Below are 23961 nucleotides of genomic sequence, written 5' to 3'. Positions count from 1 at the left end.
TTTTAACAAAGTCTACTTCACTGAACCCAGTATACAGTGTCATGAAAATTATGAAAAAGAAAAGTTCAGCCAGAAGTAACCCTTGTCAAAGAAATCCTAGTTTCTTGCTTTGATTGACTCAAAATCGTTATTAGTTATCAAAAGAACATTCATTCATAAAACAAAAATCTATCCAGTATGTTAACTGCGTTAACTACGACGATTCAGTGGTAACCCATATCAACATTCTCTCGTAAAAATGAAACATTAAAAAATCTCAATTCAGTGGAAACAAAAAAGAAAAATTGACCGTTTTTTTTCTTCGTCTCGTGTCACAAAAATGGATATTCTTGAAGCCTTACAAAACGAGGATTTGGATGCGCTGAAAAATTTCGATGATAAAGAAAAACTGAATCAAGTTTTTGAAGAGGCTGAGGATGAAGCTATCAAAATCAAAACACCTTTAACTTTAGCCTGTGAGAAAGGAAACTTGGAAGCTGTCAAAATATTGATTGACAACGGAGCTGATGTCAACCAGAAAGATGGCAAAACAATCCGACCCTTATATCAAGCCTGTGTATCAGGGCATCGCGATATTGTTGAGTATTTGATCGAAGAGAAAGCTGATATCAATAAAATAGGATGGAACAAGTTTGTGCCTGTCCATGCTGCTATCGAAAGAGATGATCTTGAGTTGCTAAAATTCTTGAAAGAGAAAGGTGCTGATTTGAATATGTCTTGCTATAGAGGTGGTTTGATTCGACATGCTGCTTATAAACACTGTGCACTGAAATGTCTAAGTTATCTCTTGAAGGAAGAGAAACTTGATTTGAACACTTTCAACGAGCAATTTAAACAGAATGTCTTGTACGAAGTCTGTTACAATTATTTGCTTCGATTGAAAGATGAAGAAAAATCAACAGTATCGTTGAAGATTGTGAAGAAGTTGGTCAAAGCTGGAGCTGATGTCTCTTTGAAATCTGAACGTGATGGAAAAGAAGAAACACCATTAGATCTGGCAAAAGCGCAAAAAAATGAAGCATTAATTGAAGTGTTGTCAAAAGGTGGTGTTGGTGAATGGGACGTTTTTGTCTCATCCCATTTCGATGACAAAGATATAGTTGAGAAGATTGTCAAATGTTTGAAAGACGAAAATGATATTCGAATTTACAATCCCAACAATGATGATGATGATTCAGGATCTGTTCATTCTGACATGACCTTGGGTATCAGTAAATCAAAAGTTGCTTTGCTTTGTTTGAGTGAGAAATATGAATTGGATGAACGTAACAAGCTTGAATACGAATATGCAGATAAAAAGAAAAAGCCTTTCATCCCGTTGCAAATACAAGCAGATTTTGTGGCCAGGGATGGGTATAGCTTGGATATGATCATGGGATCGAAGTTGTATTACATGTTCACCAATGAGGAGGAATATGAAGAAAATATGCCAAAAGTTGTGAAAGAAATCAAAAAGATTTTGGAACAGGAAAACAGAAAATAAAAATAACATTTGCTATATAATATTTTACAAGATAATTTGCAAATCGTATGTAGCAAACATAGCAGCGTTTGATGTAAAGAGGATATCTTGTACTGTGATTTTATCTTGGCAGTTATTTTGAAAAACTTTTGTGAAGCCTTCGGGTGTTCTTAACTTTTTAGGAAACAAGCCTTTCATGATCAGAATTTGTTCTTATTTTCAGCATTTTATGAGTATATTGGTCTAATAATTTTTTGGCCACGAAGCCTGGGGGCTGGAATAAGAGTGTCCCGGGTGGCAGATTTTCGAAAAATTAATTAGCGGGGGGACGCCCATTAGGTACCCGAGAGTACGTTAAAACATGTATATTCATTTTACTTAATTTTTATTTATTAAAAATTCATCCATTGTAATTTCATGATATTAATTCAAAATGAACATCAAAGTGTTGTTTTTTATAGTCTCTCTGATTTGCAAAACTATCTATCCCTCGATTTTAGTTGAACAGCAGATAGTTACAAATGAGTCCCGTGCCAAGAATACCGAATAATTAAAATCTGTAAATTCAAAACAAAATTCAAAAGTTGCACAAATTGACTAAACATTAACATCATATATGGATAAATGAAGTGCAAATTATCAGAAAATGAAAACATATTAATAACTTTATAACCCTTTAAAACCATGAGTTTTCCCAAAAATTCGAGTTAAAATGACGAGTTATCTCGTCTAGCAGTCGCAATCCCTAAAGTACTGTCTGACGAGTTAGTCGATCACTCAGTCTTTTTAGCACTGCTTAAAAAAAAGCCGCGAAAAACAAACCACCTCCGAAAAATGGCTCAGTATTTCAAACACCGACAAATAAAAAGACGCATTCGTCAAACAAAGAGTTAAGGCCTAAGACCTCCAGGAAGTTGTTTTCTTGATGGCATGGATAACAAATTTCCTTTGGATTCGAGCAATTGCGAATTTTGGGATCCTAATGAAAGCACAAATCATTAAGGGATAGCGTGATCAGGGGTGCAATTGGGGAAGCCTCACAGTTTGAATTTCATAACTGACTTTTAGCACTTTTGATATGATACTTAATGATCAAAAATAAAAAATAATTGAATATGCTCGTTGCAAAAAAAAACAAGAGCCGCAAAGATGCGGATAAATATTTCCTTTACAAATGTTAAAATAATAATTGATGTCCTTAAAAGATTTCAAAGTGCTTTAAATCTCAGATAACATCAAGCAACACAAGTCCCTAAGAATTTCAAAATTCCATTTATGTTATTGCCAGTATTTACAGGATTATTCATAAGATGACTGTAGGTTCAAAGCTACGGATCACGGAATATATCCAAGCTGAACCCGACTGAGAACAACAATGCAGTAATCAAATTGGCTGGAACTTTAATTTTCGTTAGGTGGACTTTAAATGGATTTTAGTATTATACTAGCGGTCACCCGGCGTCGCACCGCCAAGTAGAGTGTTGTTGAACACATCAAAAAACCTGATTATATAATTATTATTTTAAGCGGTGATTTCCAGAAATATTATATAGCCAAAAAGGGCAAATATTTAAAATGAAAGGATGACAAAAAGGAGAATATTTCACAGTAAGAAAACCAAAGAAAATTTTATATATTTTCAAAATGAGATGAAATATTTTGCATTATACTTTCATACATAAAATATTGTAAAAATTGTAAAAAGTTAAAGTAACTTTTGGAGTTTTAAATGAAATGAAATGAAATGAAATAATGTATATACGTGCTAAAAAGTAAAAATCTTTCAAAACAGGGAAACAATTTCATATTTTCCAACAGAATGTAAAAAAAAAAAGAAAAATCTCATTTTTATATACTGAGAAACATTTCATAATCTGAAAGAATGTCAATAAGAAAAAATTCCCCTAACAGAAGCCATTTTATGATTTCCAAAAGCATGCTGCAAGAGCAAAAAATGTCACATACTTGGAAACAATCAAAATTTCCAAAAAAATGTCAGAACAAAAAAATTGTCATGCCAGGAAATCACTTGGGTATTCTTCATTTTTTAAATGCATGTGGAAGAAAATGTCAAGTTCACGACAAAAGTTTTCCACGTTTTGAATGCACGTGTAAGAAAATCTCCAAATTTATCACAAAAGCTCCCACATTGTAAATGTACATACCGTCAACTGCTTTAACTTGGGACGATTGGTCGAAACATGGGACTGTTTGATATCTGGTCTGTGCTGTTGAATCTCTTTGACAACAAATTTGTTTTGATAACTCCACCAAGTTTATCAATCATACTTCCTTTCATAACATGTCACGATAACTTTCACTGATAGCGCTGATTGTAGAATTAGAGAACACCTGCTGCCTAACCGCCTATCGCCCGATGGGATTAATAAATAACGTGTGTGTAACTTGCCGCGCGAGTGACGTCAAACGCTCCATCGTTTTGCCATTTTTTTAATACGCCGTTCATTAACTCAAATCAAATGACTTTGGAGGTTCGGTGAAATGGTGGCCAAATTGCCATCCCATGTTTTGTCAGATAGTCCCAAGTTGGAGCAGTTGACGGTAAGAAAATCTCCAAATTAACGACAAAAGTTTCCACGTTTAAAACACACTGTGCAAAAGATCTCTAAATTCACAACTAAAGTTTTCCACGTTTTAAAATGCACGCGGGGAAGAAAATCTCCAAGTTCAAGAAAAATTTTGATTGTACATGTGAGGTGTTTTCAAATTATTTACATCCATATTCAATGCAATAAACCTTTTCAGTATAACATAACATTCTTTTCATATTGGGGCCATGGTGTTCCGGATCCGGTTATCAGCTTTAAAATTTGAAATTTATAACCGCAACGAGTTTTCACTAACTGTCACTAACCGCAGCAGTTAATTCATTGTTGTAGATAAAAAACATTGCATTGTCGGCATTGATTGCATTCGTTGGGTGCAAACTTTTTTCATATTGCAGGTATGTAATTTTTCAGGTATAACATGGTCAGATTTATTCACAGTCACTTGCCTTCGTATGATTTATGTAAATATACAAACAAAATTGAAGTTAGTTTGTTGTGAAAGTTGATAAAATGTCCTTGTTTTTCCAAGACCAAGACGCAAGAGATTGTATCATCTCAGCTCTTTCCAAACCAACAGAATGTAAACGAAACATCAAATCCAGAAAGGAATATTAAGAAAAGTTTATCATCGACCATTCCTTGTGACAATCGTACAAAAATCATGATCCAATTCAACTCATCAAAGCATTAAACCAAAGCAAAGAAAAGTAGCGAAAGGGCAAAAGTTGTTGTCTATTTTCTGCCATCTTTGTTTTGACAGTTAGAAACAAAGCAGTATGCTTCTAAAACGGCCGACGTTGCCCGATCGACAAGGAGAATAGAGCGCCGTACGGATATTTACCAGAGACGTTCCTTGAAGAAATGACGTCTTCCGCCTCGAAAAAAGAACATCCTACTGTTTTTACCGCCGGAGCTTGATTTAAAAAGAGACTCATGTACAAACTCACGAAATTGACCAAAACCGAGCGTTAGACTTGAAGAAGGAGAAGGAGGAGGAGAAGGAGAAAAATTACCGTTTTAACAAATATTTCCTATATAGATAGGAAATATTTAAAAAACAGCTAAGCGCTCCATGGCGAGCAGGCAATCAACAAGTTATATTTTTGATACAGAATCTGTGTTTTTCTGTCCATCTCTCCCCGTGTCTTGGAAAAAATCATTACATTGCAATCTCCTAAGGTTCAAACTATCTACTGTTTCATCACATCGTACCTCCTCGCCTCAACGAATATTACTGACCGCAATCACCCGATATTAGATTAAAAACATTTTGTTTCCAGTGGTATACTCTACATACGTATCCGCTTGGACAAAACTAAGAATGAAAATTCCGTCCTATATTCCAGGTCATTTAATTGCATCATCCAGTCTTTCCAAAAAACAAAAACCCTCAAAAGGTCTCAAGTGGCTGAAATTGTTCATATGAATTTGGTTTTTATTCCAGCTAGGAACTTACTTAAAGGGATTATCAGATGATTTTTGATATTTGGCATAGAGACACCTTTTATGATCCTAAGAAACACCTCCAAAGTTTTTGACCCAATTATTTTCCAAAGCTGAGATATTCGACTTTGAAATTTTTACTTGAAAACAATAGAAATTCAACGTAGGTAAAGACTGTGTAAAGACTCATTTTTAAAGATTTCAAATTCAAATATCTCAGCTTTGAAAAAAAATTGGGTCAAAAACTTTCGATGTGTCTCTCTGGACCATAAAAGGTACCTCTATGCCAAAAATCAAAAATCATCTGATAATCTCCTTAAACCTCTGATATTCCGGATATCCTTTGTGTTGGCAAGTAAGAAGAATAACGAGGTAGTAAACCGTCCCATAGCTTGTACCAAACTCTTCTTCGCTGACTGAAAAGATAACTCGAAGTTCGGTTTGTTACAGTTAGACAATATTCTGTGTCTCAGACAATTTTACGCAAATAGCTTATTTCTAGCATTCATGTTTTTTTTCATTTTTAGAATAAGTTCTCTCCTACGCTTTTGCTTTCTCAGACAAACTGAGACACAGAAACTAGCTAACCGAAACAGACCAACACACGGTAATTTTTTCAAAATATAAAATCGCCCGTGGGCAGGGTGGTACAGGCTAACCATTCCATTGCAATGCTTTAAAATATGTAGTCACAAAAAACACAATTATAAAGAAATCTCCTTAAATAAAGAATTTGATTGAAAGTGATAGTTTCGACATTCAGCAAGGGTCAAATTAAAGCAGGTTTTTGATGCATGTTATACTTGAATCATTATGAAGTGCTAATAACTATATTACAATTAATGAATAAAACTGAATAAAAAATTACGATAAATTCAATGCTTGAATAATGTTCATAAAGATGCCAGAGGCAGGTAAATTTACATTTGCTGGTATACTTTATGACGGCCATTATACTGCCTACATTCTGTTATGTATAAATTTGTATGCAAGTCATTTCTGCAGTGCCAAAGATGTAAAATTATTTTGGCAATTAAGAGGATCTTGAAGAATTTTGTCAGTTCTTGTCAAATAAAAGGTCTTTGTGTAATAAATATTGTTTTCATTTTTTGTTTTCTTGTTCCAAAATCTTTTTAATTTCTTTCACAACTTTTGGCATATTTTCTTCATATTCTTCTTCATTGGTGAACATATAATACAACTTCGATCCCATGATCATATCCAAACTATGTCCACCTCTAGGTTCGAAATCTTCCTCCAATTTCAATGGAATGAATGGTTTCTTCTTCTTACTGACAAATTCGTATTGAAACTTGTTAAGTTCGTCCATCTCGTATTTTTCAGTCAGACAAATCAAAACAACTTTAGCTTTGTTGATTATCTCATTGATTGGCCTTTCGTCGTCATCGCTGGGATTGTAGATTCGAATGCTATTATCGTCATTCAAACACTTTGCAATGGTATCAACGGTTGATTTGGAATCATAATGAAATGAAATGAAAACATCACATTCCTCGCCATCATCAGCACCACCACCACCAGAGCCTTTAGACAACACTTCAATCAATGCTTCATTTTTCTGTGCTTTTGCCAGATCTAATGGTGTTTCTTCTTTTCCATCACGTTCAGATTTCAAAGAAACATCAGCTCCAGCTTTGACCAACTTTTTCACAATCTTCAACAATGCTGTTGATTTTTCTTCATCTTTCAATCGAAGCAAATAACTGTAACAGACTTCGTACAAGACACTCTGTTTAAATTGTTCGTTGAAAGTGTTCAAATCAAGTTTCTCTTCCTTCAAGAGATAACTCAGACACTTCACTGCACAGTGTTTATAAGCAGCATGTCGAATCAAACCACCTCTAGAGCAAGACACATTCAAATCAGCACCTTTCTCTTTCAAGAATTTCAGCAACTCAAGATCATCTCTTTCGATAGCAGCATGGACAGGCACAAACTTGTTCCATCCTGGTTTGTTAATATCAGCTTTCTCTTCGATCAGATGCTCAATGATTTCACGATGCCCTGATACACAGGCTTGATATAGTGGTCTGATTGTTTTGCCATCTTTCTTGTTGACTTCAGCCCCGTTGTCAATCAATATTTTGACAGCTTCCAAGTTTCCCTTTTCACAGGCTAAAGTTAAAGGTGTTTTGATTTTGATAGCTTCGTCCTCTGCCTCTTCAAAAACTTGATTTAGTTTTTCTTTATCATCGAAATTTTTCAGCGTATCCAAATCCTCGTTTTGTAGGGCTTCAAGAATATCCATTTTCGCGACGACACAGGTAAAAAAAATTGAAGTTCTTTTTCTGTTTTTGCTTCGTTCTACACTGAAATACGATTTTAATGTTTCATTTTTATGTGAGGGAGCGTTGGTAAGGGTTACTACTGAATGGTAGTGAAGGCTAACAAAACATAATACATAACTTCATTATTAAATAATAATCTTGAATAAGAAAAGATATATTTCGAAACAATTTGAAACTTTTTCTCTCCTCTTTTCCCATTGCGTTGTTGAATTAACTTCATTTAAATCGACTAGTTATTTTTCTTTCGAGTTAGTAAATTAGAAACAGTTTTGATCAGGGGTCACAGCATACATTGTTGGATTTTTTCGAATCTAAAAACTTATGAATTTCTCATAATGGGAAAGATTTTCTGGTATTTCTAGTCCAAAAAACATCATAAAATTTACATGAGGCTTTTTACAATTCAAGAGAACATCTACTCCTCTTTTTTATAAGCACCAGTAAATTGTTGAGACTCGGTGGTTCTTATATTTTCTAGTACTTTGAGCCTATTGTTCTTATGATGTTCTTATTTTAGGGCTAAAAGAAGATTTTTTTAGAATTTTTCACCCAATTTTAAAACCCCTTAAATTTCAGGCCCAGTTTAGTTCTTAAAAAATTCTTATTTTTCAGAGCTTTTGCTTATAATAAAAAAGAGAGTAATTATGATTTTTTAAGTTGGTAAGAAACGCAAACCTTCTTATTGAAAACCTTAAGCATGCGCAGTGACATCACGTGATATGTTACGAGAGAAATAATCTTGAAATTGATGGATAGTTTGACCTGGACTACCCAAAACAGCCTCGCGTAGAAATTTATAAAACAGGCACTGAGGTAAAATAATGGCTAGTTCTTAAATCCAAGACAAACTATCATGATAATAAAGATCTTTACGGCACCGATAACGCTATATTGCTGTAAACCATATCTTAGAGTCTGAATGTCAAAAAAGTTCCCCAAAACCCTAAAACACCTTTGCCTGAAACACTTTTTCTGAACCTTTTCTGATTTTTTTTGGGTGTTTTTGGCTAAAAACATTTCCCAAAAACACCTTACCTCTCGAGGTGGTATGTTTTCAGCATTTGCTGTGTTCCTGGGATTTCCATAAATCAACTCTCAATTTTCTCCACAAAATCCAAGCCAAATTGCATTACCTAAAACACCAGCAAGTTTCTGAGCCATTCAGTCTTTTCTCTGGTGTTCAAGGTGTTTTTCAATTCGAGACGATTTTGAAGCTCTTGCAATGTCTCGTCGGGAAATAATCGGGAAAACTGGAACTTTTTGAGATCGTTCCAGGTAAGTCAGCTTCGACAGTACATGCGGTGTTTTTAAACTTTGAAAACCGAACCATACATGTGCAAAGGTGTTTCTGCAATTCAGATAAGCAATGTGTTCTAAAGACATGAATGGTTTAGCCTCTTAGTCTTGTGATTTCGGACTTCTTTTACGCTTACGAAAACCACCCGAAATCTTGCAGGTTTCACAGCCAGGATAAATAAAAAGACAGAGAAGATTTTTCACGATGTTTTTTCATTTTTGAAAAAAAAACTAATGATAAATAAATAAAATAGGCTTAAAATATGTACATTTAAAATATATTGAAGTTAAAATCAACAAAATCTCTTGTCCAGCAAGTCTATAAAAATATGACATTTTTACTTTCAAAATATACCGTTTTTTATTCCAAAAATCCAAGTGAAGCCCATATTGTCAATGTAAATAGGTCACAAATTGTCGATTTGTAAAATGTGTAAGTTTTGTCGGATTCGGCGCATCGTCAAGTACTAAAGAGAATCTTTCAGGGAATTTAGCTCTTCATCACTACCCTGCCGAGAGCGTCGATGTGATGTTAAACCATTCAAAACATGATTTTTCACTTTAATCTCTTTCAATTTCGTTATAACCAGTCCATATAAGGCAAGATTACGGCGCCGAATAAATTCAAGATATTCACATTCCCGTATGGTTAAATGTTGATAAATAAGTTTTGATGAATCTCGGTGCCGTGAGAATTTCATGTTGTTGACGTGTCCAAAAATGTTTAGTATAACTCCAATAATGGATACAGTGATTGAGAGAACCAAAACAAACCAAAAAATCAAGAAAAGATAATGATATAAAACATGAGAAGAAATTTCGCAAATCATTGAGACTTTGTTGACGTAAGTGGACGATATATCACTCCTCGAATCTGAGATATCACATATCCCAAATGATGGTAACATACGGTTGCTAGGTAACGGTGTGTCACGTAGCTCGTATTCCAACTGCATTGTGGAGTTCAGTCTAGTCCACTCCATCCATTGTTGACCATATGTGTAGAATGTGTTATCAAGGGATGCGTTTAAGACAAGGAAGGATACAACATTGACGAGCACGTATAATAGTTTGATAATGAAATTCATGAATACACGCATGCGCATCTTAGGAACACTGTTGATGGAATGGTTGAAATAATTTTGGACAATCAAGTCACGATCAACCTATAGGAAAAAAATTCCATTAGTAAGTTGTTTTTTCCCTCAACGTCCTTTAAGACAATACTTGCTAAAAGTTCAAGCCATACGCTTTGAAACCCCGCTCATGGACCGTAAAACTCTACGAAAACAAGTTAATTGAGCGTAAAACGGTATGAAACCACTTCTACTGGACCGTAAAACGCTTTATAGCCCCGCTACTGTAAAACCTAAAGCGCCGTTTTGGCCGTTGAGTCATTAACACCTTATCAAGGGAAAAACGGTGCAACTGGCTAGGTTTTTTTAAGAGTACAGTCAAATCTTCAAACTCGAAAATGGAATCAAATTTGTTCAAATTACAGAGTGATTCGAATTATAGAATGTTTTAAAAAGAGTTTCTCCTTGACAGGGATTTGAAAATAGTTCGAAGAGAGAGTTAACTGTAATCAATTTTTCAACAAGAGTCTTTACTCTTAGGTTCCAAATAAACGCCCCCCCTCGTTTGTTAATTTTTTGAAAATTTTCCAACCCCCGGACCTTATTAGGACCCCCTCCGTTTATTATTTGTGAAGAATATTTTCAGCTGTCAAAGAGAAAGCCCCTTATTTTGCTCTAAATAGCCTGATTTTAGCCTATATTTATCTTATTTTGGGTTTTCAGAAGTACAATTTCCAACCCCGCCCGGCAATTAGGTCCCCCCATTTATTAAAATCTCGAAAATCTTCCAACCCTCCGTCCCGTTTATTTGGAACCTAAGAGTAAGAGCTTATAACGTAAAAAAATAGAGGGCTTTGTTTTTTGGGTGAGCAATGATCCCATGAATGTACAGAACTGAGTCTATTTTGATATAAATTTGTCATGGCAGCCAAACAGGGGTTTTAACGTTCTAAAGGGGAAGCTAAATAATGGCGGAATTAAAAATAAAGTGAATAATTTGGTTTTGATGTGAAAAAGTAACTTTTTTCAGTCCGGTTAAAGGCGAGAACAGATCTAAATATTGAATTCACTCATAGGAAAGGAAAAGCGATTTTTTTTTAACTAAGGAAAAACAAATTACTGATTGATTATGAGATCCGATATTTGAACATTCCGATTGATCGATAGCGAAACCGACGACAGCTCTTCAAAAGGTAAAAAAGATTCAAGGAAGCGATTTTTTTCAAGGAAATTTAAAACTTTCGGTATTTGAGGGAAAAATTGTTCAAAAAATATTGTGACCAGTTGCATGATTCGATTTCAAAAGAGGGGGGAATGCGTTAAATTTTAATTAGTCGCTAGTTGTGTGAGAGGCTTAAATAAGTTGTTGTTTTCTTAGAAATTAAATATTATGAGAAGGTCCCAAGATGGGACAAATTGTCAAATGACCTGGGGACTTATTCATCAGTTTTTCACTCGTGTCAAAATGTCAAAAAGGAAATTGGTCCCTCATATCCAACCTTTATAATGAGAAATTTTCTTTACTACTTTTTAGTCAAAATCATTAGAAATCTTTTTTGAAATTTTGAACTTAAATGTAATAGGGCCAATGTAACATATGCTAAGTAAGACATAACTAGGGAATATTTTTTAAGGATAGAGAAGGGAAGGAAACTATATGTTAAAGGACCACCTTCACCAGAGACACATGGTGTCTTACTTAAAGGAGAAAGAAAATTAAGAAAAATAAGGCAGGGCTACGTGAACTTTCTTTTTTGAATTTTCAATTCAGTTTCTCACTTTCAAAAAAACGTAATGACTCGAAGTGTTAATTTTTCCCCTAAAAAAATCACGAAGGTAATAATATCTTAAAATCACTTTTCCCTATAAGATCAATCCTTAATTTTTCACATTTGACAAAACTCTCGAATATTATATTTTTCTGTGAACTTAAACTTTTTTTGCCACCTGATGATTTTTAGGTGCTGAGGATTCTTGACAGTGAAAGGTGAAAATTTCAATGGGAAAATGAAGCTGTGTCTGATTCCTAAATAAAATTTCGAGGAGGTCAAATTCACTTCGCAAATGGAGAGTACTTTATAGGTTTAAATCATAAAAAAAATTTACAATGCAGGATAATTTTCTGAGGAGCAAATGAATAATATCCCTAAAAAATCTTCCACGGATGAAATGGTCTTAGATACCAGTAACTGATAATTGTAATTCTTGGCGCTCACAAGTAATTCCCTCGTAAATCTTGCATATAGGGTGTACTAGGTTTTCGCTAGTTTCATTGGGCAAGCTTTTATTTAAGTTAGGGATTTGCGACCAATTAAGACCATAGGAGTAGATTCTGTTCAAAAAAGAATGACACATTGGAAAAATGCAATTTTTGTTGATTTTGGATAATGTCTTGTAACTTCTTAGCTAATGTTTCATGAGAGAGAGGAAAATACAGGATTGTGGATTAGGACTCTAGGAATTCACTGGAATTTCTTTTTTATCAACTGTTGTTTTGAGGCTAATATTACCCTTTTCTCCATTTTTGAGATAGCGCAATTAAGCACATTTGAATATCCATTGGAACTGTTCAATTGAAGTGAATGATGAAGTTTTCTAGATACTTATGTGAAAGAATTCAAGTGATAAATGTGTAAAAGTGGGTCAAACTCGCTTATTAATATTTTCAATAATAAAAAAACATATAGCAAATAATACGAGTGATGAAAATAATTGAATCGTGGTTCTTGAAAATTAGTAAAAAATAGAAACATATTTAAGTATTTACTTACTAATTTGTGAAATCATGCGCATATCACACTTTTTTGGAAAAAAAACGGCTTATTTAAATGGTAGCACACCATTCACAAGAATTCCCCTGGTGAATTGTATGAGACTATCGCCTGATGATCAAATTTCATTTGAATTCAAATTAAACTATAGTTGCCTTGTGATTTCTACGTGGCTAAAAGACTTACTAAATTTCCGATTGTTAAAAAAGGCTCCCACATTTTTTCACAATCGGAGGGAAAAAAATACCCTGTTGAAACCTGAAAATTTCTATGTTTCTGGATACCTTGCAGCTTCTTTAAATTGAATGTGATTAATTGGCTAAAATGACAGGAAAATCTATAATAAGGGCTTAAAATGAGAAAAAATACTAGTTACTAAGTATGCAAATAACCACACATTTAACAAAAATATACAGGAAGTATACAAAAATGTTTCTATGGAATTAGCCACATATTTAGCACCTACCTAAAATTCACAACTACGCTTTTTCATGGTGAATCAAGTCATTACTTAAAATGCTGTTGAAACGTTTTTTTTCTCATCAAACATCCAATTGCTAGGAGATTTAGCCCTTAAATTCACATTTCTGATGTGTATCTTAGAAATGAAAAAAAACATTCCTAGTACATCTCAAGCAAAAAAATTCAAATTCCACGAGATATTTTTTCTTCATACTTTTCTCGGGTGCATTTTAAGTCTATTAACCACATTATTCACTTTAAGGATCATAGCCCTCATTTTTTACATAATCTCAAAACTTTATTACTCAATATAACCTGTGCAAAATTTGGGTGACTGATCTTTTAAATTGAAGTTGCTACACCTTTTTGAAATTAGTTGGGAGAATTAGCCACTCAAAAAATTAGCCACAATCTTTCACACACTTTAAAGGCTAATTACTAGCCACTGAAGATCACTAGAAATTTCATTTCAAATGCAAAAGGAATTTTTGTCATTTTGGGACGTGGGAATTAATCTTTTTAACTGTAGCCACAAAATATCACATTTTATAGGCTTTTTAAAATCATCACTAAAAAAATTGAATTATGTCATTCTTTTTTGAACACGATCAGTATGAAAAATACAAAAAAGGCGAAAAAAAAACCTAAATGGTCAGTGTATTTACTGTGGTTTGGTCGCTTTAGGGTCAGTTCTCGTACCTACAGTCAACTCTCTTAAATCCGAAGCTCTATAATTCGAACTAAAACATTGGTCCCCTCAGCTGGAAAGTAGTGTAAAATTCTCTCTATAGTTCGAATCTTTCTCTTATTCGAAGAAAAGTATTAGCTCTTTAAATATCGAATTAGAGAGAGCCAACTGTGGAAAATTCTTGTTCACTTCATTGACCACTTAGAATTAAGTGTAAATGTTTAAATGAAAATGTTCTTACCTGGTCGTTGATGTTGGCTCTGAGGCTAATCATATCCGTATTGACCACCCTGAAGATGATGTATGGCATGTAGAAGAGAAGCGCCATGCTAGCTATGAAGAAAGGCATCCACTGGTACTGACGCATGAATCGTTTCTTTAACGGCACGCAATGCGTTTGTTTTTTACGTGACTGCAAAAAGACGCCTTTGGTCGCACACGGTTCACTATCGATGCTTGATGTCCCGTCGTTGATTAACGTGGTCGGAATGCCGTAATAGACAGAGTTTTGTATCTCCAAATCAGGGTAAACGTAAAAACCTTTAATCCAGCATGCAGATTGTATGAATTTGGGCGGGATGATTTGTGCTTTGTCTTTATGGACGGGCGGTATGCATGAGATGGTATCGTGGAAAAAATCAACGCCCATCACTAGTGATGAAACTATGAATATTTTGACCACCACAATTCTGGATACTTGATCGGTGTAGTCATCATGTCTCGCCTTGATTTTGATGGATAGCAAGGCGGTGATATTACCTGCCATAAACGCCATTTTGGATTTGTTGTTATGGTAATTCTAACGGTTTTTTTCAATTCAAATCAATTATTATCGAACCATTAAGTATTTGAAAATGGTTGATTTGTAGATTCTGATTTCTGCTAGATTGGTATCGTCGTTTGATAAGAGATTAGATGATTTTAATCAACCCAAGTCTTCAGGTCCAACGAAGTTGCACTGCGGCTTGACAGGTTCCAAGAAAAAAGAAAACTGGAGCACTAATTTCTTTCACAAAATCTTCTTGGTCAAAAGGTTATGTTTTATTTCTTTAATATTTTAATTTTTCTATTGTCTTTTTTTTTGTTATTGTTATCTCCTTTGTGTGTATCTATTATCGCTTTTTTATTTAATGATAATAATAAAGTAACACAACAGTGTTAGCCGAGTTGGTCACAAAAACAAAACTCGAACCAAATCAAAATGTGTTAGTTACATCAAAGTTGAATGAATTGTCCGCGTAGAAGCCACCTGTATGCGAATTTCACACAAATATCTTCTTTGATTCTCTTTTTCAGTAAACGAGAGGTCAATACAATATTAGAGATCTGTTTTTCAATTCTCTGATAGAATAAAGTGGATACTAATGAATACTAATAACCATTTTAACAATTTATGTTCGCGAATATTTTTTTTTCTTTTTTTGTTCATATGTTGTCTTTAAAGTAAAGTATCGTATCGCTTTATCTTTCTATTTTATTTTTTTCATCTAAAAATAGGACAGAAATTTATTATAAAATCTGTTAATATTTTCACTGTTAAGCCCGACCCATGATAGTCAATTTTTAACCAAAACAAAAATATAAAAGAAATTTAGTCAATTTTCGAGGACAAATAGAGTACAGTATATTACTAAGGATGTGGAAGAGTACAAAGTCCAAGAATTTGGATTCATTATAAGGAAAATCAAGTTTTGTCCCCATCAAAAAAATTAAACAAGCGCCATTACCTGCGATAGAAAATGTAATCAATATAAAGGTCAAAATTAGATTAAACATGGCAACTCTTTCCTACTCTCAGTCTTCCAAAATGTTTTCTCTTGAATAAATTTACTATATTGAAATTCTGCTCGATTTCTCGATTGGATGGGTTGAATGAGGCACAGTACGTTTGAATAAACGAGGTGATATAAACAGATGTAAATGAACACGAAAGTGAGAGAGGGGGAGAGATGGGAGGAAGAAGAGCCTCGCGTCCCAAATAACACTACAACTTCACGCGTATAAAAAAAAACTAGTCCAATGACAACATAAAAAAATGAAAGAAACGTTCCAGAAAAATAAATCTTCCGAAAAAAAAAATTTCCCTTTTCTATCAAAAAACATCATACGTTAATGATAAACAAAGTTTACAGAGACCAAAAAAAAGACACCGCCATGATGGTAATTATTTAGAAAAGTACTTTCCTTTCTTATATCTTGATAATAAATCATAAAGCTTAATGAGACAGGGTTTCTTTTCTTCACCATATGGAAGCCATATTTTATTACTCATTAACAGTTCCTGGTTATATATCCCAACTAAACTAAAAACCGAGTTCTAATCAGTTATATTAGCAAACTTTAAAAAATCATGCATAATAAAGCTCCTAATAAAAAAGAGTCTGAGCTCTGAAAACAAACAAAAAAAAATAATCAATTTGCCCCAAAAATAAATTCATAAATATAAAGAAGTTACACTGTTACAAATTCCTATAATGTGAATTTTAAAAAAAATCAAGGAAAAATTTGTATGAAAAGTAACCTGAGGCTTTGTTTAAGTTTTTGATTTATCTTCATTCTTCTATGTTATACAAAGTTTTTTTTTCCTAGTTTTTTTTTTATGATTATCCTCATTAATTAATCCTGCTGCAAGGGTGAAAATAATTATGATAAGAAACAAATCACAGTTGAGTCTGATAGAAAACGAAGAAGAAACAAATATGAAAAAAGAAAGATTTTTATTTGGAAACAATATATTAACGAGTTATTACACAATTTTTGTTTTATAAGAATATACTTTATAAGAATATTTTAAATCAAATAAGTTGAAAATGATTGTCAACAACAACAAAGTGCTCTACCAGAAGGAGCCTTATTGAAGTTCTGAATTTTTGTTTTGTTAAAAATATTTATGATGAAATTGGCCGAAAAATTAAGAATATAGTAAGAATACCACCATTATGGATTTTGGCAACATAACCTATAAATGCCATCTTTAGAGCGTTTTACCATTAAATTGCCAATTATTACCCAGCAATCTCTAAAAGGTTCTACAAAAATGCTACATTTTTGCTCGAGGTATGTAATACATGCTAGATTTTGGCTGAGATTGAATCCAAATCTAAGAATGCCGTAAGAATATTTCAGGACGATTTTCCCCAAAAAGGTAAGAATATTCATGATGAATTGAAAAAAACCATTCTTATAAAAAAAAGCGTGTAATCTATTTTACCCCAAGAAAAGTCACCCCTCCCACTCATCAGACATTCAGACATAATAAAAAACTTACAAAAATAATTTGAAGCTAAGCAAGTCAGAGGAGCGTTGTGATTACATAAGAAAACGGGAACGTGTAATAAGAACAGGTTCTTGAGATAAAAGAAGGCTCAGTTGTAATTATAGTAGTATATATTCATCTGGTGGCTGTCGGCGGAGCCGGGAGTGAGGGAGTCTATCCCCTTTTCTATTTGCGCTAGACATGGGAGATCGAATACTGAGGTGGAGCACCACGCCTACTCTCAGCTCTCAGTAACTTACCGCCTAGATCAGATTACCTAATCTAAGCTACTCATCCGCTGAGTTGGCAGTGACCGGGGATCAAACAACCCTTAGATTGTAAGGCGAATGCTCTACAGACTGAGCTGCCCGGCCACATAAATGTAATGATTATAATAACATGTAATTATAATCTCCGGGCAGATCCTGATTAACCCGCTCTGGCACGTGTGCACTCTAAAATGCCATGGCTCCAGTTCGTAAGAGAATCTGCCTAGGTTGGCACACCTTTTTAATCTTTTTCATTCAGATTTGGGATGACTATTAAATGAGCTTCGAGCGTGGTGATTGGCTGAAGTAAAACTATCGCAACAAAACAAGTGTAACATGTTCATAGTGTCTAACATAAACATATACATTATTAGAACCCACTTGCTTTCGCATCCAGTTTCGAACAAAAGTCAACACGGTTTTGGATTTTTTGGCTGAGCAACCAGGTCAGATCGTCACATTCGTCATATTACTTTAGAGTAAGGTGAAAGCTTCTTTACAATGTATTTTCCGATCAGGCAAGCGGGTATAGTGTCAGGACCTGGAGGTAACCTTGTAGGGGGTGGTTTGGGTGTGGTTGTGTATCAGATTGGCTAAGAATTGGGTTATTATCAGTTAGGGCCAGGGTTGGAGCTCGAAACAAGCACACTTTTATAATTTTCTCTTAATATAGCCTGGTCTGTAGTTTGTACAAAATTAATGGCCGTCAGAAAAGTTTTCTTGGTATGAATCCGTGACACCAGGCGAATTTTGCAATTTTACACATTGAAAATCAACTTTTGAGATCCTGAAAACTATGAAGGTAAGTGTCCATATAAGTAGGAAGAAGCCACATGCTGAATGGACCTACCTAATGATGGAAGTTAGATAGTAAAAAAGAGAAAAATGACAACAATCAGTCAGAAGATATAGTGTTTTGTGAAAATGCATAATGTTTTTGTGTGAAAAAACAAAGAAATGTAAGGAAAAGGTCCAATAAAAATCTGTAAAAACGGCGATTTTCTGCATATTTCTAGTATTTTCGGCCGAAACAAAAATTTTCTCGACCATGTTTTGGGCATTGCTGATACGCATCTTTGTGCAAAAAATCAGAAAAAACTAAGGATGAAAATTCGAGAAAATGCCAAAAAAACAGTTTTTTCCGGATTTCGAAAATCGGGCTCCGTCACATTTTGGGCATTGCCATTTTGCATCTTTGTGCCAAAAATCAGAAAAAACTAATGAGCCAATCTCGAGAAAATCTGGTAACAGACGAACGAACGAATTAATTTATAGGACCTCCACCGGGGTACCCGGAGGTAGGTTCAATTAGCAAGAAATTCATGTTTTAGGTTGTAATTTTATGTGAATTAGGCTAAGCAAAATTAGGCAAGCAAAATTCCGTAATCTAATTCTTCCAGACGCTGAAAACCTTCAGAGCTTTAGCGTGTCCAATGAAAATTTCTACATCTGGGGTGCTAGATAATGGTTGGAGCGTCGGGTTCCTGATTTTCATTTCAGCTTTTCATTTAGTGGGTTCGGATCGCACCGGTGGCGAAATCATTCAAACTTTTTAAAAACATACCGGGTGTCCCAGAAAAAAGTCCCCCTCTTTGAAGTGGATTTTCTCGAGTTCTATCAACTGTTAAAGAAGCAATCATTTTTGCATGGGAAAGAGAATAGATAGACTTAAATTTTGAGGGGTCATCTGTCAAATTTAGTCTACTATATCAAAGGTTATGATCTGAGATCCCCGGTAGAAAATAACTCACAAAGAATTTCCCAGATTTACTGAGTAGCACGTAGCACCTAGCACCTATCACAATAATTCTGCTCCAAAAGTTAGGAAAAATAAATCAAACGAAAAGACTAGATTCTAACTCAACTGAGGTGACATAACTAGAAGCCCTAAGGAAAAATATCTAAAAAACCATACTTGTTTTCATCTCAATCAACAAGTCAAGTGGAGTAATTTTCAAATGATCTGACAATTTTTAAAGTCCAATGGCTACAATTCATTTCATATTTAAAAGACATTTCTTATACCATTTGCAAATTTCTGGTGCCCAAAAATCAAAATAAGGCACCATATTCTATCTATTGATTTATTGCTTTCTTTCCCTCATCAAATCCTTTATAAATGTTTGTGGCCGGGTACTTTTGAAAACGAGTCTCCATTCCAAGGTCAGAATTCCTCAAAGTTATTTCCAAAAGGTTATACTTGCAAGATAGAAAAAGCTAAAGCTTCAGAATAATACAGCTTAATAGTGGTTCCATTTTTCTTGAACATAAGATTAAAAAGTTGACCCAGAAGTATTCGAATAGAGACTTTTCATCTCGTCACTAAAACTTGTGAAGCGAAGCCGTTTACATGAAAAATTAGATATTTCGTGAAATCTTTAATACGCGAAAGTTTTTTAGCACCTAAAGCTAGACTAGAGTCTACTTTTGGCTGAACTTTGCTTTTTGATAATTTTTTATAACGCGTCCAGAGTCCAGTGAAGTAGACTAGGAGCGTTTGGCGAGGTCACCATCTTGAGAGAGAATATTAAAAATCCAAATAGCAATAAAACTACTTGGAGTTGAGAGTTCAAGCCACATGCTGAATGGACCTACCTAACAATGAGAATCAGATAAAAATAGAAAAATTGCCAAAGAGTAAGAAAATGCAATGAGGAGCTTGAAAAGATAGAACAGAGATGAACCTTATATATAAGTCATATCCAATTTTTGTTGACTAAAGAATTCATGCCAGGCTAGGACTTGAAGAGCGATAATCGGCCGGAAAAAAATATTTTGAGCATTGCGAATACGCATCTTTCTGCAAAAAATCAGAAAAAACTAAGAATGAAAATCCGAGAAAATGTCAAAAAGCCGGTTTTCCGGCATATTTCCGGCATTTTCGGCCGGAAAAAATATTTTTTGAAAATCGGGCTCCGTCACATTTTAGGTATTGTCATTTTGCATCAGTGTGCAAAATTTCATAAGAAAATATAAAGTACAGCTCGAGAAATTCAAAAATAGGTTGTTCCGGCGATTTTTAAATAGTTCCGGCTTCAAAAATCAATTTTATTGAAAATTGAAACATGCTTGATGGTGGGCAATAATGTTTTGAATGAAAAAAGAACCAATTATAAGGAAAAAGTCCAATGAAAATCCAGAAAAACGGCGATTTCCGGATTTTTTTTTAGAAAATCGAGCCCCGTCACATTTTGGGCATTGCCATTTTGCATCTTTGTGTCAAAAATCAGAAAAAACTAATGAGCCAATCCTGAGAAAAGCTGGTAACAGACGGACGGACGAACGAACGGACGGACGGCCATCTGTTAATTTATAGGACCTCCGAGGTAGGTCCAAAAATGAGAAACAAACATCGATAACAGATTTGCAATCCACTATTCTCAAATAAAAACATTGCTTCATACTGTTTTTACCTTCCAAAAAGGACCAAAACCTGACGGAGTATTTTACAGTCCGCCTAATCAAAAGCATATTACCATATACTACCGGGCCACTTAATCGCGCTATCCAGTCTAAAAAAAGCTTTAAGTGGACCCCGGGCTACCACCTTGCACTTAACACCAAATAATCACTGCTTCAAACGAATATTCTCTCACGCGTGAACCAAAATTTATAGATGACCCTTTTAAATAGGGGCCGCATATCTTGCGGTTTACTTATATTATACCCAACACAAGTAAATCAAAATGAATTCAATCAAAGGAATTTTTCTTTCCTTTTTCTTTTACTTTTCGTGTGGTTGTAACATGACAACAAAAGCAAAAAAAAAACGAGAAAACGGGAAAAGAAAGGGAGGACACCTAGCGGCTCATTTTGTATACAAAAAACAATCAATCAATCGAAACCGTAACAAATCAAAATGTAACAAACTTTATGTGAATTTAACATCAAGGGGTCCCATGAATCTTACCGTCCCACCCTGGAAATTGGAAATGATATCATAAGATGGCATGCTGGTTTAGAAGCGGGATAGAAAAGTTCATATTGGATATTTTGGGACAGTGATATTACCCAATGTCGTAATAAATAATCTTAGACAAAACTCGTGATATTTATTTTACGGCTGGAAGAAATTGTGAAATAAACATTTCAAAAGTATGTGGACACTTCACTTTTTTTACACTTACTCAGGGTGTATTAATGCTATTAATGCTACTTTAAAAGTAAGTCTGTGACCGCAGTCGAAAACGACTCGAAGGCTCCTTTTACGATAGCTGTCTACCCGAAGGTATGGGAGGGCGCAGCTCTTTTCCCCTGGATTTCTCCACTTACCCTTGATCCTTCCCTTAGTTGCTGAGCATCAAGCAGAGAGGCATCAAGTACCATTTTTAAGAAGTCTTTGGTATGACCCGGCCAGGGTTTGAACCCACGACCTTGCGTATCGTAGCTGGATGCTCTACCTTGTGGACCCCCACCCCGGTGGAAAAATAGGCCAAAAAATCGTCACCGCTGGAAAAAATATCCTACAATTTCAACCCCACTGCGAAATTGCTCTATGATTTTATCCCCATTGAATAAAACTGAATGTAAAAAATTGCACTCCAAAACCATCCCCACTGGAATTTTCGAGCTAGAAACAATAGATTTTCTATCCCCATTGGCATTTTGATAAAAATTTTCATCCCCACTGAAGGAAAAAGTTCTACCGGGGCACTGAGACAGGGGTGTCTTCAAGCTACGGTCGCTGCTATATTACACACTTGGAAAGATATTTCCAAGGAGAATGCCATCATTACCATCCTGCTATAATATGATTTTCTTCTGAAAACTCGGATTTTATATGGGAGTATATGGGAGTTCCCAGATTAAATTTTAAACAATAAAATGATTGATATGAAACTGACTGAATGAATCATATTGAAAAGTAAAGCAAAAACATGGATACTAAAAATAAACGATTTTCACTAGATTTTAATTGAGAGTGGATGGCAGCATTTCAAATACACACTAGTGTTTTTCAATAAACCTATTGTCATACCTTGATTTTCTCGGATAAGGTCAATGACAGCTATTTATGAGTGGTATAGGATGAACTAAAAGCGATCCTAAACTCGAGCTTATTATTTTTGTTGATGAAAATGTTATTTTTGGGTTGTCAACCCACCACTGGGTTACAGAAAACCCCCTTGATTTATTTAAAAAGTTTAGGGGTTATTCTCGTCTATGTTTTAGAGAGCCGTAGAGATCTCCCTAAATTTTCTACAATTTAATGACACCTACTTACTATGAAAGTTTTTTTTTGCTATCCCCATGGCGGGAAAGTATGACCGCCTCAATACAGGGGTGGTGGTAAATGTAGCCCCGGTGCATCGGTTGGTCTACGAAAAACATGTCAAAATTTAAAACCTAAAATATCTCGAAAAATCTTTTTCGTTATTGGCTACCACTTTTTATTAGCTTCGATCACTTTAAGGTTTAAATTTAATAATTTGAGAGTCGTGAAAACCTTTGCCGCTCCTTTAGGGGCCGTCCACATAGTACGTACACACTAAAATGTCGAAAACCGAGTACCCCCTCCCCCCTGTACGCAAGCGTACGCAAATGGCTATATCCTCTCTCGTAAGCACGTACTTTTCATCCACCCCCCCCCCCTCGGTTGAAGAAAATTTCGAATTCAAATCGTTTGGTTCAGACCTTTATTTCATACATGAAACTCAATGTTTATCAAGAAACTTTTTCTTTTCCTTGATGTGTATAACACGCGTAAAAGTCGACAAAAAAAACAAGCGAAAAAGGGCTATGAAAAATACATTTTCCTTTGACCCCTCCCCTCCCCCTGTACGCAAGCATACGCATTTGAGAAGACCCCCTCTCCCCCCTTAGTGCGTACGTACTACGTGGACGGCCCCTTAGTTGAATACAGTGAACACTCACTGATTTGAATATAATTCTATAATTTCAATCTCCGTGTAGTCTATCGAACAAGTAAGATTTCCCGCCCGATTTCGAAGCGCGACCAAGGTAGTGAATTGTGTAATTGTCAATACTCCACACTATTTGTAGATTGCCTGCATCCACTAACGGATTCGTGCTCCTTATACTACCTGGGGTTTTGTAGAGGTCTGCGATTCAGACTACACCATTAGGAGCAAAATATCAAAAAATTTCCCAGATATTGTGTAATGTCTTTTTCAATCTGAATATCGCTTGTCTAACTTCGTACCGTCAACTGCTCCAACTTGGGACTATCTGACGAAACATGGGACGGCCATCCGAACCTCCAAAGTCATTTGATTTGAGTTAAGGAACGGCGTATTAAAAAATACACGATTTTTCTTTCGATTTTACAGTAAGTGTAAAATACAGACCAGATATGCAACAGTCCCATTGTTTCGACCAATCGTCCCAAGTTAGAGCAG

The 23961-nt window shown here is 34.9% G+C and overlaps 5 protein-coding genes across 6 annotated transcripts in view; 2 read left to right on the top strand and 3 right to left on the bottom strand.

The window, feature by feature from the left end:
• LOC136822412 (uncharacterized protein C19orf47-like) overlaps positions 1-23961 on the top strand; it is a 136333-nt gene that overhangs the window by 74712 nt on the left and 37660 nt on the right. The window lies entirely within an intron of this gene.
• The window catches only part of LOC136822367 (COP9 signalosome complex subunit 3-like), a 59590-nt gene that overhangs the window by 5365 nt on the left and 30264 nt on the right, over positions 1-23961 (bottom strand). The window lies entirely within an intron of this gene.
• On the top strand, positions 319-1900 carry LOC136822262 (alpha-latrotoxin-Lhe1a-like). Its single transcript, XM_067078504.1, has one exon. It carries the CDS (start codon positions 320-322, stop codon positions 1481-1483), a length of 1164 nt encoding a protein of 387 aa, XP_066934605.1. The 5' UTR covers position 319; the 3' UTR covers positions 1484-1900.
• LOC136822250 (poly [ADP-ribose] polymerase tankyrase-2-like) lies at positions 6239-7853 on the bottom strand. Its single transcript, XM_067078493.1, has one exon. The coding sequence runs from the start codon at positions 7742-7744 to the stop codon at positions 6578-6580; it is 1167 nt and encodes a 388-aa protein (XP_066934594.1). The 5' UTR covers positions 7745-7853; the 3' UTR covers positions 6239-6577.
• Positions 9283-15235, bottom strand: LOC136822237 (innexin inx3-like). The gene is made up of 2 exons (XM_067078486.1): positions 14319-15235; positions 9283-10246 (listed from the first exon to the last, which is right to left on the bottom strand). Exons 1-2 carry the CDS (start codon positions 14850-14852, stop codon positions 9548-9550), a joined length of 1233 nt encoding a protein of 410 aa, XP_066934587.1. The 5' UTR covers positions 14853-15235; the 3' UTR covers positions 9283-9547.

Source organism: Clytia hemisphaerica, unplaced genomic scaffold (assembly GCF_902728285.1).
Source record: "Clytia hemisphaerica strain Z4C2 unplaced genomic scaffold, Clytia hemisphaerica genome assembly, whole genome shotgun sequence".
In the NCBI taxonomy this organism is placed as follows: Eukaryota; Metazoa; Cnidaria; class Hydrozoa; order Leptothecata; family Clytiidae; genus Clytia; species Clytia hemisphaerica.
Note: the sequence above shows the minus strand (reverse complement) of the source record. Positions and strands in the feature narration are given on the sequence as shown.

What these genes read in the sequence shown, in the direction of transcription:
- LOC136822262 (XM_067078504.1), top strand. Translation starts at nt 320, where the DNA reads ATGGATATTCTTGAAGCCTTACAAAACGAGGATTTGGATGCGCTGAAA.
- LOC136822237 (XM_067078486.1), bottom strand. Translation starts at nt 14,852, where the DNA reads ATGGCGTTTATGGCAGGTAATATCACCGCCTTGCTATCCATCAAAATC. An exon ending in GAGCCAACATCAACGACCAG is followed by an intron (nt 10,247 to 14,318) that starts GTAAGAACATTT and finishes TTTTTCCTATAG; the next exon opens with GTTGATCGTGACTTGATTGT.
- LOC136822250 (XM_067078493.1), bottom strand. Translation starts at nt 7,744, where the DNA reads ATGGATATTCTTGAAGCCCTACAAAACGAGGATTTGGATACGCTGAAA.